General features: G+C 43.1%; 1 protein-coding gene across 1 annotated transcript; it reads right to left on the reverse strand.

Annotated features, from left to right (window-relative positions):
- Positions 1-3,398: 3,398 nt before the first annotated feature.
- Positions 3,399-12,345, reverse strand: FAM163A (family with sequence similarity 163 member A; the record flags this gene model as incomplete). The annotated part of the gene is made up of 2 exons (XM_083357739.1): positions 3,399-3,812; positions 12,253-12,345. 2 exons carry the CDS (start codon positions 12,343-12,345, stop codon positions 3,399-3,401), a joined length of 507 nt encoding a protein of 168 aa, XP_083213865.1.
- Between the last annotated feature and the right edge of the window lie 1,366 nt (positions 12,346-13,711).

Raw genomic sequence — 13,711 nt, forward strand, 5'->3', positions numbered from 1 at the left:
AGTTTGTCTGGGCAAATAGCCACTTTCTAGAAAGCAGTACAAGTGTGGTGTAGTGCTTAAGGCATCAGGCTACAAACTGGGACACTGAGTTCTAATCCCATTTCAGATTTAAAGCCAACTGTGTAACCTTGAGCCAGTACCTCTCTCTGAGCCCTAGAAAGCAGGGAAGGGCAAACCTCTTTTGAAAAACCTTGCCAAGAAAATTGCAGGATGGAGCCAAAAACTGACTCAAAGGCACAACAAAGAAAAGAAAAGAAAAAAAGACAGGAGTTCTCATTGCATTGGATTGAAATGCTACCTCTTAAGTTAAGGTTTCCCAGTGTCATCTCAACCCTGGAGAAATAAACAGCACATCTCAGCAAAAGTACAAAGAAGGTGTGCCTAGTTGGTAAGGGACCAATTGAAAGGTGTGGCAACATCACACCTTCCAATCTGTCATTTAGGAATATCAACCAAACAGTTCTAAGAAATTCAAAGCAAGGCAGAAACCTTCCCTGAGTTAACAGAAACAACAGAAATTTTCCAGCTTGGAGAACAATGAAATTTACACAAAGTGTAAATCATGGGCTGCCAAGCAAAGGAAAGTAGAAGCATGCAGTCCATATGAATCTGGAGTTAAGGGATGTGCTTCAGGGCTATGGCAACCATTTTGTGTGTAAAACTTTTTAAAACTCTAGTTGTGTGTATCCTTGCAGCCCTAAATTCCAGGTTTTTCTCTGATAATAACCTGGAATCTTCTGAGGGCTGTTTTACTGCTCCTTAATGACTTCTAAGGTTTTTTTTCTATGCCCAATGAAGCTTTTCTCTTTTCTTTCAGATTTGTCACTGGAAATCTGCCCCTTCCTGATGCATAGACAAAATATAAGAAAATAAGCAAATAATGCTTTCTCCCCCTATGGAGTGTTTGTTCTCTTGTTCTCTGAGCGTGGTTGTTTGAAATATCTGCAAGAAAGCAACCAAGCTCAAAGAGCACCAAGGACTTCACAGTTCAACTTTGAGTTACTTACATTCTCTTCTATTGTGACTATTTATGCCTCCAGTTTTCAAATGCCAGTGTAATCTCCTTAGTTTGGGGTTTTTTAAAAAAAAAAGAATGGTCTAAAAATCAGTCTTTCTAACCTGTATTTCTTTCACTGCTGATCATACAGGCAGTTTTCACAGCAACTGATGAAACTGTCTTTTGTTGGATTTTTCATATTTTTTTTAAAATGGAAAGCCTTTTGAGTTTATTTGGTGGCTCCATATAGCTTATAAGGCACTTTATTATCATGATTAAATGATCTGAAGCACACACACTGCTTTATCATGGATTGGAAGGCTGTGATAGGTTCAGAACTCTTTTTAACGTTACCACCCTTGGCTGCTGAAGCTCACTGGGCCAGTCAATTCCTCTCAGGAAAATGGGAAAATGGGGAATTATGTATGCTGCCTTGAGCATCTGAAAGAAGGCAGGATTAGAGAGAGAAAGAGGTGGGAGGGGGGAGGGAGAGGGAGGGAGGGAGGAAAACTTCATATGAGAAATAGTTATCTGCAGACACTTGAGTTAACTTCATCCTGTTCATTGACCCCAAATATTTTATTCCCTTAATACTAAGAGTTTCCAGACATATACAGGACCAAGAAGCTGGAAGTGTAGTTATCTGTGTGCTCAGCATAAGAGTTATTCATGAACATGAGAAGGGTGGCGCTGGCAATATACAACTGTATTGTTGACTGTCCTATCTCAAAGGACCAGAGGCACACATTTGTCACATCTCTCCAGATTAGAGATGCATGTTACCTCTGTGTGCAAAAGTACATTAGGTCTCCCCCCACCGCAACCCAGAAAAGTCTTGTCAAACTCTATAGGTAAAGAGGAACTGTGTAAACAGAGATGCAACTCTGGTGTGTTGGTTCTCCACAGACTTTTAAATGCTACAAAATTAGGATTCTGTTGTGGAGGGAGCTGTGTTTTTGCTCAAATGGAGCTCCACTGGAACTGGGGACTGGGATAAATGGATACAATCCAGATTAAACTCAAATAGTTCAAAATATAATTGAAATGAATCAAGCCTGTATTCCTGTACATAACACCGATTCCTTTATCGCCTCAGCGTTCTTGTGTTCTTGAGATAATTACCATTTTAGGGTAAGGTCTTAAATTTCTTCTCTGATAAACATTTATAAACATATAAATAAAGAAGAGTATGCAAGACTGGCTGCTTACTCATGCTTCAGAGAATGACTCTTGTGCTTGTTCAAAAGTGTAGACCAAGTAGTTGCCAAAATAGCCTCATCTACCATTCTTAGAAGATCAAATCATCAGAATTTCAAACACATGAACAACATTTCACACATAGCAAAGGGTAGACTGGAAGAAGTTATCAATCAAATTTTGAAACCAATTCAGTACGCTTTTCTTTGTATCTGACCTGTTCTATTTTAAAAGGTGTTACCTTACAAAAGTCATAAAACTGTTGAATTTGGCATTGACCATTGTACTCACTTCAATCCTTCCTTGCCATGGCTTGATCATAAAAATATGACCTTTTGCAGTTCTACCAGCTTTAATTACATGAGGACGGGAAGTTAGAAAAAATGACTTAACAAAGCTTGGGGGGTGGGTGGCCGTTAAGTGTCAGGTATGAACTGTTCTTAAGAAAGCCTGTTAAGAACTGAGAATTTGGAGAGAACAGGATGTTTTTGCCATGTAAAAAATAATCAGATTTCAGAAGAAATTGGCAATTTCTCCAGTTCTTCAACCCCCAGTTTCTTACCCTTAGTAAATGCATGTGCTTGTGTATGCGTGTTCATGTGTGTAATAAATACAATATGGCTGCCTATTTTACATTCTAGTACAAATATAGCATTCAGTTGATAACCAATGGATTACAGAAATAATCAAAACATTTCATTCTTGTTAGTTCTTGTTCCACTTTCAGAAATGTTGTCATCCTTCTCACTGATGTCCCCATCCTGGTTGGGAATTATGATGTCCCCTAAAAAGTTCTCGAGCTGACCATTGTGAGCCTACTCTACTAATCAAGGGTCGTGAGCGGGTATTGCTTTGAAGAAAGAGACAAATGGGAATGCCTAGTGGTAGGCCCCAAATCTCTTAGCGGGGGGTGGAATTGTAAATTGGATTCCAAAAACCTTGAAATGCAACATAGTTTGTATTATAGATAGCCCTCTTTAGACAAGAATCCTCAGTGGAAACAACAGTATCACTTTGCAGGTTGAAATTTGCACAACTCCACCCACCTACCCTTGGTTATAAAGTTACAAATCTTTTACTGCAAAGATCAGGAACAAGGATGGGTCTTGGACACATGTTCCATTTTGGCTGAAACATATAACATTAAAATCCCCACCCAAATAGAGGATCACACTGAAGCACCCGTGATAGTGATAAACAGTGATCATACTTCTGTACTGAAAGCCCTCAGATTTGGAAAAGACCCATGGATGGCGCAGTGATGGATCACCGGGTAATTTTGATGGGTTGCCAGATTGGCAGGCAGCCCCATATCCTTGCAGCATATGGGTATGTAGGTGACACTCTCGCCCCCATTCCGTACCATGTCAGCGGTCCGTATATAAAAGGGAGACCTGCAGGGGGAACAGACTGGGCCATAGTTCCGGTTACTCTGTTTGTTAAGCTCACAGAGTGGAAAGGAGGAATTGCCTTGCCCGTCCATGATACGACAGTTGCAAGCATTGCACATAACGTAGTGTGAGTGCAGGGGGAAATTGACTTCTTCTTCCTCCTCGTCCTCTTCCTCCTCTTCCTCCTCTTTGGCTTCCTCAGATTCATCTTTCTTGCAGCAATAATACTAAAGCACGAGAGGAATATTTTTGTAAGCACACAAAAGTTTGTTTCCTAAATAGAATAACACTCTGAGAGTTCAGCATATTGACACACATTAAATTCAGCAATTTTCATATCATGTTATTCAGCATTTCTGAATATTGTTGTCTGTGGGATTCTGGGAGTTGAAGTCCACACAGCTTAAAATTGTCAGCTTTCAGACACATTGAGATACATCTGAACTACTGGCTGGATCAGACCAAAAGATTCAGTTGCAGAATTTTATTTCCACGCTGGCCAGTAGGAAGCCCACAAGCTGCATCAGAGTTAAAAGTACTTTCTCCAGCAACTGGTATTGAGGAGCATATTCCTGGGACATCATAGATAATTTACTGCCATCATAATTAATAGGCATTGATAATATCTATGAATATGTTCAATATTTTTTTTTGCTAATAACCTTATTTGCTGTGAATAAACATTTAGCCTGTACTATTCTAGACCTTCTGAAGGCCAGACACAACTGCCACCAGCATGAAGAAGAAGATTCCAAAGGTCAGCTGAAGCCTGTGTGGGGCACCAGGCACAGGGTGGCCAAAAGGGCAGAGAGGAGGGGAAGATAGGTGAGAGAGGTCGAAGCAGAAGCGAGCACAGCAGGGCAGGAGAAACATGAAGTCCTTACTTAACAATCATAATTGAGATGATCAGAACTTCTGTCACTAAGCAGTAGGATTACATGATCTATTGCTAAATGACTGCTTTGCTTAGAGATGGAAATTCTGGTCCCAGTTAGTGTTGTTAAACGAGGACTACCTGTAGCTGGGATAAGAAGAAAAAATTTACAGTAGAACAGGAAATTTTTAAAAATGCAGTGCGTGCATAACAAGAGCATTGTGCCAACCAATTGGAGAATGCTTTTCACTGAGAGGGCTGATATTGGGCAAGACTGAAATCTCAGTACTGTAGGGCTTAGAAAGTTGCACATTGAAGCTGAATGGGAAAAGTATAGCAACAGCCTATTCAAGGGGCATGGTAGCAGTAGCACTTAGACTTATATACCGTCCCACAGTGCTTTACAGCCCCCTCTAAGCAGCTTGCAGAGTCAGCATATCGCCCCCAACAATCTGGCTCTCCATTTTACTGACCTTGGAAGGATGGAGGGATGGTAGACAGTGTCTACAGTGTCAGCAAGATTTAGGGGAAGCACAACAGAGCAGTTGTGTGGATGAGGATATCTAAGTGCAGATCGTGAAATAGTGTTGGAGGAGCAGCCCAGCTCAATGCCTATTTTATCTGACATCTAGACATTTTTTTTTTGTTTTTAGTCTTTTACTTTTCTCGTCCCATTTTATCTTCGATTGATTTTTATCTTATTTTATCCCTATCTATCAGATGAACCCCAAACTCTGTCCTTTAGCTTAAAAGTTCTCAGTGCTGTGGGCAAGCAAAGGAGACATAGAATCAGCCTAGGCAGCAAAAAACAACTCAAGATTAATGAGCTCCTGGTGTCAAAGGCTGCTACAGAAAATCTAACCTCCTGGAATCTGATGAATTCAGTGGACATAGTTGTGGTGCTCTCCCAACAATCTGATGAAGCACAGAGCTCCTCTTTTTAAAATGAAAGCGATACTCGTACGGAATGAAGACTTTCTGAAAAACACTCCGCCTGGTTAGCCTGTTGCCCACCATGAAGTTAGCTTTTGTACTCATGCCCTTAATGAGGATGATGAACCAAATGAGGATGTAATTGTAAAATCTTCCTCAGATTTTCTGACTAATTATTGTCTTTTAACAGCTCGCACTGTTATAAGTCTATTTGAGGAATAACAGCTATCTCTATTAAAACAGATGACCTAAGGAAAACATTTGATACGCACATTATTGTATCTTAGTGAGTTTCCTTGACAGACTGTCTGACAGCTGCAAACCCCCAAGCCCAGACCCCCCCAAAAATATTTTTTTCCATCACTTATCAACACAATTAGTTCCATCTAGTCTTAATACTATTAATGCAGGAAGATGGGTTGCCAGAGGTTCTGGGCATTTTTCTTTAAGCCAACTTGCCACACTGCCAGCCTTATACCGTTGATCCTGTCCCTATTAACTGGCTCCTCCATATGCATGAAAAGTATCCAATTGTTTTTCAGCAGTGCTACTAAAAATTTATTTATTTATTTATTTATTTATTTATTTATTTATTTAATTTATATACCGCCCTTCTCTCAAGAGACTCAGGGCGGTTAACAGGGCAATACGTAAAAAACAGATACAAAAGTTAAAATTATTAAAACATGATTAAACAATGCCCATAGTACAAATTTAAAATTAAAGTCATAATAACAAACCCACCCCGTCCCATCAGGCCAGGCCCGCTTCCTTAAAGAGATGGGTTTTAAGGTCGTGCCGGAAGGAGCGGAGGTCGGGCGCCATCCGGAGCTCTACCGGAAGATGGTTCCATAAGTCCGGTGCACCCACAGAGAACGCTCTCCCCCTGGGGGCCACCAGTCGGCATTCTTTGACCGGCGGCACCCTGAGGAGGCCCTCTCTGTGGGAGCGTACTGGGCGGAGGGAAGTTGACGCCGGCTGCAGGTGCTCCCCAAGGTATTCTGGACCCATGCCATGGAGGGCTTTGTAGGTCATTACCAACACCTTGAACCTCACCCGGAAGACAACTGGCAACCAATGCAGCTCGCGGAGCAAAGGTGTAACACGGGAGTATCGGGAGACCCCCGACACAACTCTCGCGGCTGCATTCTGTACCAGTTGGAGCCTCCGAGTGGTCTTCAAGGGTAGCCCCATGTAGAGAGCGTTGCAGTAATCAAGACGAGAGGTCACGAGCGCATGAGTGACCGTGCGCAAGGCATCCCGGTCTAGATAGGGCCGCAACTGGCGCACCAGGCGAACCTGGGCGAACGCCCCCCTAGTTACAGCTACAATATGGTCTTCTAAAGAGAGCTGTGAATCTAGGAGGACTCCCAAGTTGCGAGCCCTATCTACAGGAGGTAATGACTCACCCCCCATAATGAGGGGTGGGATATCCTGAATATCCCGGGATGCCGGTACGCACAGCCACTCCGTCTTGTCAGGGTTGAGACGAAGCCTGTTCCTCCCCATCCAGACCCGGACCGCCTCCAGGCACCGGGACATCACGTCGAGGGCATCACTGGGGTGGTTTGGGGTCGAAATGAAAAGTTGGGTATCATCAGCATACTGATGATACCCAACTCCAAAACCACGAATGATCTCACCCAGCGGTTTCATGTAGATGTTGAACAGAAGGGGCGAGAGGACCGACCCCTGAGGGACTCCACAAGCGAGAGGCCTCGCGGTCGACCTCTGCCCCCCTGTCAACACCGACTGCGAGCGTCCCAGGAGATAGGAGGAGAACCACTGAAGAACCGTGCCTCCCACTCCCAATCCCCTGAGACGCCGCAGCAAGATACCATGGTCGATGGTATCGAAAGCCGCTGAGAGGTCTAATAGGACTAGAACAGAGGAGTATCCTCTGTCCCGAGCCCTCCAGAGATCATTCACCAGCGCGACCAATGCCGTCTCCGTGCTGTACCCAGGCCTGAAGCCCGATTGGTACGGGTCTAGATAATCCGCTTCATCCAGGACCAGAGGGAGCTGGTGCGCCACCACACTCTCAACAACCTTCGCAAGGAAGCGAAGGTTGGAGACCGGACGAAAGTTATTCAAAACAGCCGGATCCAAGGTAGGCTTCTTGAGGAGAGGTCTCACCACCGCCTCTTTCAGGGCGGCGGGAAAACTACCCTCACTCAAAGAAGCAGCTATAACCGCCTGGAACCAGCCTCGTGTCCCCTCCCGGGCTGCATAAACCAGCCAGGAAGGGCACGGGTCCAATAAACATGTGGTGGAGCTCAGCCTCCCCATGATCCTGTCCACTTCCTCCGGAGTCACAGGATCGAACTCCTCCCAGATGACATCGACAAGATCGCTCGTGTCCTGATCGTCCGATACTGCCCAGTCGGAGTCCAAACCGGTCCGAATCCGAGCGATTTTGTCCGACAGATGTTGACTAAATTCCTCGGCACGCCCCTGCAAGGGATCCCCACTAACCTCCTGGTTGAGGAGGGAGCGGGTCACCCTAAACAGGGCGGCTGGGCGATTATCTGCGGACGCGATGAGGGCAGCGAAGTAGTTAGATCTCGCTACCCTCATCGCAGCGAGATAAGACCTAATATGGGTTCTTAGTCGCAATCGGTCGGATTCAGATCGGGTGGACCTCCAGACGCTCTCTAGGCCCCGTCTCCGACGCTTCATCTCCCGGAGCTCCGCGGAAAACCATGGAGCCCATTGGGATCTGCGCCGGGTCAGGGGCCGCAAGGGTACAACTCGGTCAAGTGCCTCCGTGGCCGTCCTTTCCCAGGCCTCCACTAAGGCATCCGCCGAGCTGTGAGCTGGGGAGGCAGGTGGGGCCCCCAGCGCTGCCTGAAACCTCTCAGGGTCCATTAAGCGCCTGGGGCGGAACCATCTAGTTGGCTCAACAACCCCACGGTGGGGAGTGGCAAAACGGAAGACCAGCCGCAGGAGATGATGATCGGTCCATGACAGGGGCATAACAATTGGGGAGCCCCCACCAAGATCATCTAACCACTGACCAGATAAGAAAACCAAGTCAAGGGTGTGGCCTCCCTCATGGGTTGGTCCATGAATTACCTGCGTCAGGTCCATGGCCGTCATGGAAGCCATGAACTCCCGAGCTAACTCAGATGCTCCTCCCAGGGATGGTAGATTGAAGTCTCCCAAAACCATTAGTTTAGGAAACTCAATCACCAGCCCTGAGAGGATATCGAGAAGCTCAGGCAGGGCTGCTGCTACGCGACTGGGCGAAAGGTACGCGAGCAGCAAGCCCAACTGCGCCCTAGGACCGAACCTCAATAAGAGAGATTCACACCCGACTATCTGAGGAACGGTGGCCTCCTGCGGACATAAGGTCTCCCTCATAACTACAGCCACTCCCCCACCCCTACCCTGAGTCCGAGGCCGGTGTAGCACCCGGAAGCCTGGTGGACAGAGATCCACCAGGGGGATACCACCCTCTGGGCCCAACCAGGTTTCCGTAATGCAAGCCAGGTCCGCTTGCTCACCCTCGACTAAATCCCGGACGAGGGGAGCCTTATTAGCAACGGACCTGGCATTTAGGTACACCAGTCGGAGCTGAGGTCCTTTCTGGAATGTTTTGGGATTTATCCCATTTGAGTGTTCACTGATTTAATCGTTGAGACCCCTTTTAGACAATATTACATTAGGTCATTCACTCTGAAATGCTGCCCAACTTGGACATTGTCATACTTAATCTAATCTTATCTCTATCCTTGACAGCAAGGAGTGTATCTAAACCTTCACTAAGATGAGGGAAACATTGCTTTGCCCATTTCAAAGTGAACTGATTAACTCTTACAGTGCATTGGCCAAAGAGCTAATTCCCTTTAAAAGTGATGGGCTACCAAACCTAGGAAACAGCAGAGCTTTTTGCTGCTTAAAAGAAGACTTTAATTCTGTCCACACTACAAAACACTAATCAAAACAACAGAGATGAGACTAAAGACAATTTATCTACACCATGCCCTAAATGGATGTTCTATCTAACTCCTGTACCCAAGATGCCTGCCCCTCTCTTGAAGCTCTTGAAAAGCAAGACAAACAGCCCACGGCACCCATCAATAGTACAAATATGTCTCTCTGTAAGTATGTAAAAAGTACTGGTAATCCACTACAGTTCAGCATGAGGGAATGACACATTTGTCCTATATAGGACATCCCTCACAGTACAATGAATTGCAACTCCAAACAAACTGCTATTCAACCTGACTTTTACTGAGAATCCTTCAGGTAACATTCTGTCAGTCCTTCAAGGCTGATCAGACTAGGAATCCAATGTTATGTAGATCAGTAATAGTTTTATCATAAAGCTTGAGTGACAGAATCTTGCACTTCCCCCATCCCTCCCTTTATCTTAATTTATTTTGATTACATTCCTACCCTTGAAACAGTCCTCCTTTTCATGAACAGTGTCTCGGTAGCAACAATCCCTCTGGCCTCTACACATTCATCATCTAATCTGACCTAATGATTCCATCTCCTGGGGGGAGACATCATGACATGGGTCCACCTACAATGCTTCTTCCTTTGTTCCAACGCCATCTTGTTAGTAGGTTTTAAGATTTCTAGATCTTAAAAAAGTTACAGTATAAACGGTTAATAAAAAGGGAGAAACAAAGCTGGGAACAACGTTTCCAAGCCACAAGAGACAAAATCTGTACTGCAGAGAATCAGGGAAATAGATGGAAAATAGGCAAAGAGGACTGAAACGTTCCTTAAGGGCTGGGAAATCAGCATTCAGAAGAAACTCAGGCAGAAAGCCCTCCCTGATTCACTGGGAAAGTGAAGCAGTCAAGCTTGCAAGATTCTATAATTACAGCCTGTCTCAATTAAGTATCATTCTAGTCTTCTCTAGAGTCTAGACCAGGGGTCAGCAACCTGAAACAGTGAAAGAGCCACTCGGAACCGGTTCCCTCACAAAAGGAAAAACTGGGAGCCGCAAAAAATGTGTGCACATGCACATACATGCGCGCATGCGCAGAACAAGGTTTGACTGAAGAGTGGAGCCAAGGCGAGATATGCATCTACCCTGCATATTTGAATTGATTGGTTGACCTTTTTTAGTCCCACTTTTTTTTTTTGGACTGCACATGGCAAAGGACTGGGAGCCACAGGAGATGGCTGAAAGAGCCACATGCGGCTCCGGAGCCGCGGGTTGCCGACCTGTGGTCTAGACTGACCTTTACTCTCATTTAGAAGATAATTACAAGCATTTTAGCCAAGACTACAAGCTAAGATTGTAGCAAAAATGTGGGGATGTTTTATAGCGAATTATGTAGTCCTTCACTCACCAGTCTTTCATCTTAGTTAAGCCCCCCCCCCAATAGTATTCTCCCTTGGCCATCCACCTCCTGGCTGGAAACTCTTGAATCAATCAATAGTTGTTGTTTTTTTTAAAAAAAGTCTCTAATAGTGATTTGGTACCTGCTGAATTGTTAAAAATTAACGATTGCTGGACCTTCTGACCTCCTTATACACCCACATCAATAATGCTTTCCATATGCCTAAAGAATGAAATTGTTCTATTCATGTTCCCCTCTTTAAAAAGGGTAATATCATGGGCTCATCTAATTACTGCTCTATTAGTTTTCTCAGCATCCCTAGTAAACTAGATGCACACTTCTTATTTCATAAGCTTCTAAACGAGTTAGAATAGGAGAAATTTCTTGCTAGCTTTAGGAATATATGGCTATATCTGCTCTCCTGCAGTTTGGGGCAGAGAAATAAATGCCCACACTCTCTTTATATGTTGCCTTTATTGATCTACTGTAAGTCAGCATTTGAGTCTATACCTGGAGAAAGGCTGTAATAATCACACTGGACAATACATTTTTTCAAAAGTTTTGCTTCCTGAAAAACTTTTGGTGATTGTGATATACCCCTTCAAATTACATGCAAATATAATTTCAGAATGACTGTATCACGTAGGAATTTTGAGAAATAGGAAATTAACTTTTAATGAATATAATTATTTAATCATGTTCTTGACATGCTGCGTGAGTTCAAAAGGATAAAAGTGTTTTGCTGCTGAATTTTGTTTGTGTTCCAAAAGCAGCACTTTGTTAACAAACTAGGTTGATTTCCTTGGATTTTAGGGGGTATACACACACACACACACACACACACACACACACACACATACATATAGGCTCTACTTATGGCTTAATTAATGTCGCCATTTTGTTTTTAGCACTTAGGTCCTTAGTTTTAATGTTCTGCTATTCTTCACTATTTCCCAAAGATGCTTTTTTCACAAGTGAACTGAACTTTCTTGTTTTTCTTTGAAGACATTTTGCTTCTCATCCAAGAAGCTTCTTTAGCTCTAAAGAAGCTTCTTGAATGAGAAGCGAAATGTCTTCAAAGAAAAACAAGAAAGTCCAATTGCCTCAGGGAAAAAAGCATCTTTGGGATAACTATGACCTGGATGACTGCCAATCTCCACAAACATTTTCACTATAGTAAATACAATACACACTCCTGATGATCTTAAAAATGTTTTAAACATTAAGGCATTTTATTGCTCTTTCTAGATAATATCTATGCTTTCTTTCCTACCTCATGCCTCACTGCACCTTGTTTTTTAAATTCTTTTTATAATTGCTGACTATTCAGTTTGCTGAGATGTCTAACAACAACAATTAGGTTTGTGCCTTAGATAGTATTTTATCTGAGTCCGATATCTTCATATCCATGCATTAAGTTGTGTTGCTATTTTATAGAAGGGAAAGTCTTGTGTTACACCTGAGGAACATGAAGCAAACATGCTTGTTGCATACAATGTTCTATTGTCCTTGAATACAAAATGAAGTTTATGTCTCATACACTGGTAAGAGTCTTACCTGTAGCCTACAATAACAAAGAACTGCAACGATACACAATAAGATGACAGTTGCTAGTATTCCGCCAGTGATGACAACAGTTCCTGCTGTCATCCGACCGATTCTCCATCAAATTCTAGAAATGAAGAAAAGACAGGAGATCTAAGCTAATAAAACTAGTGATAAGAATTAAAAATCCCTCCAGCCCTGAGATCCCTTAAACAGAATGGAATAACAGTGTTGGAAGGGACCTTGGAGGTCTTCTAGTCCAACCCGGGGCTTAGTTGTCCAATCTCTTCCTATTTCTCCTGTTGTTTTTGTAACCTTATAAACATAAAACTAATCTAAACAGAATTTTCATAAAGCATCTTGCTTAGCTGGTTGGTCAACAGCTGAGTTGATTTTAACCATTAAAACTCTTCAACTAAAAATTAGGGTGATGTTTATTTGGCTGCACAGATACATGTTTTATTGTAAAGAGGAATACTGTTATCTCCGACAATGAATGAATATATCTATAATGTATGTTTCCTTCAGTATTTTCAACGCTGATCTATCTCTTTCTACCAAAGTAGCATGGCCATTGAGTTGTAAATCAGTATTTCTTTTAAATTGAAGTAAAAAAAATAGCACATTGATCCTGAGCATTATCTATATCAGTAGTAGGTACTGCATATTCAAGGACAGGGATGAGGAATTGAATTTGATTCAAGAGCCAGCCATAATCTCTGGGCTGGATAAAAACAGGAGGCTAGGCTTCACAGGAGAAAACCCTTCTTTGGAAGGTCCAGCCATACTTTCTTTGTTCAAACGGAGGAGTTCTTCGGAATCCATCTGCTGTTAGAGGGCAGAAAGACAGCTGTCACCCCCAACTTTCTCCAAAATGGAAGAAGTGTCCCTTATTTCTCACAAAGCGAATAAAGAAAGATTTTTGTCAATCTCTTGCACACAAAAAAGGGATCAAATTGGTTTGTGCAACTCATTTATTTGTGCGGGCAGATAAAACAAATCATGACATTTGGACAAGCCAGGGTTTTAATCCAGGAAGCAGTTAGCTTTTGCTGTTTTTTTCTTGCTTGTACTTATAAACTGAATTAAGATCAAAGGATGCATCAAGTTAAATGTCACCCCTGGTTGTATGAAGCTGGACTCAGAAGCTTCTCGGAAGCCACAAAAAGCAAGAACTCTTCCTTGGTTGAGTTAATTCCAGCAACTTGTATACTCTGGCATACATTCCTTTGAACACAGAGATGCCATTTCAGTATTGGGGACAGCAAACTGATCAAGAAGACAGATCTCTTTTCAAACTATTCCATTTTGTACTTTCTTCTTTTCAGTTTCCAATTTTCACTCAATATATGTGGAGTGAAACATAGAAAACATAGAAACGTGGAAAACTGACAGCAGAAAAAGACCTAGTGTTCCATCTAGTCTACCCTTTACATTTCTTCGTTTGTTTGTTTTTTAAATTGATTTGTTA

Source organism: Vipera ursinii (assembly GCF_947247035.1).
Source record: "Vipera ursinii genome assembly, chromosome: 3".
NCBI lineage: Eukaryota > Metazoa > Chordata > Lepidosauria > Squamata > Viperidae > Vipera > Vipera ursinii.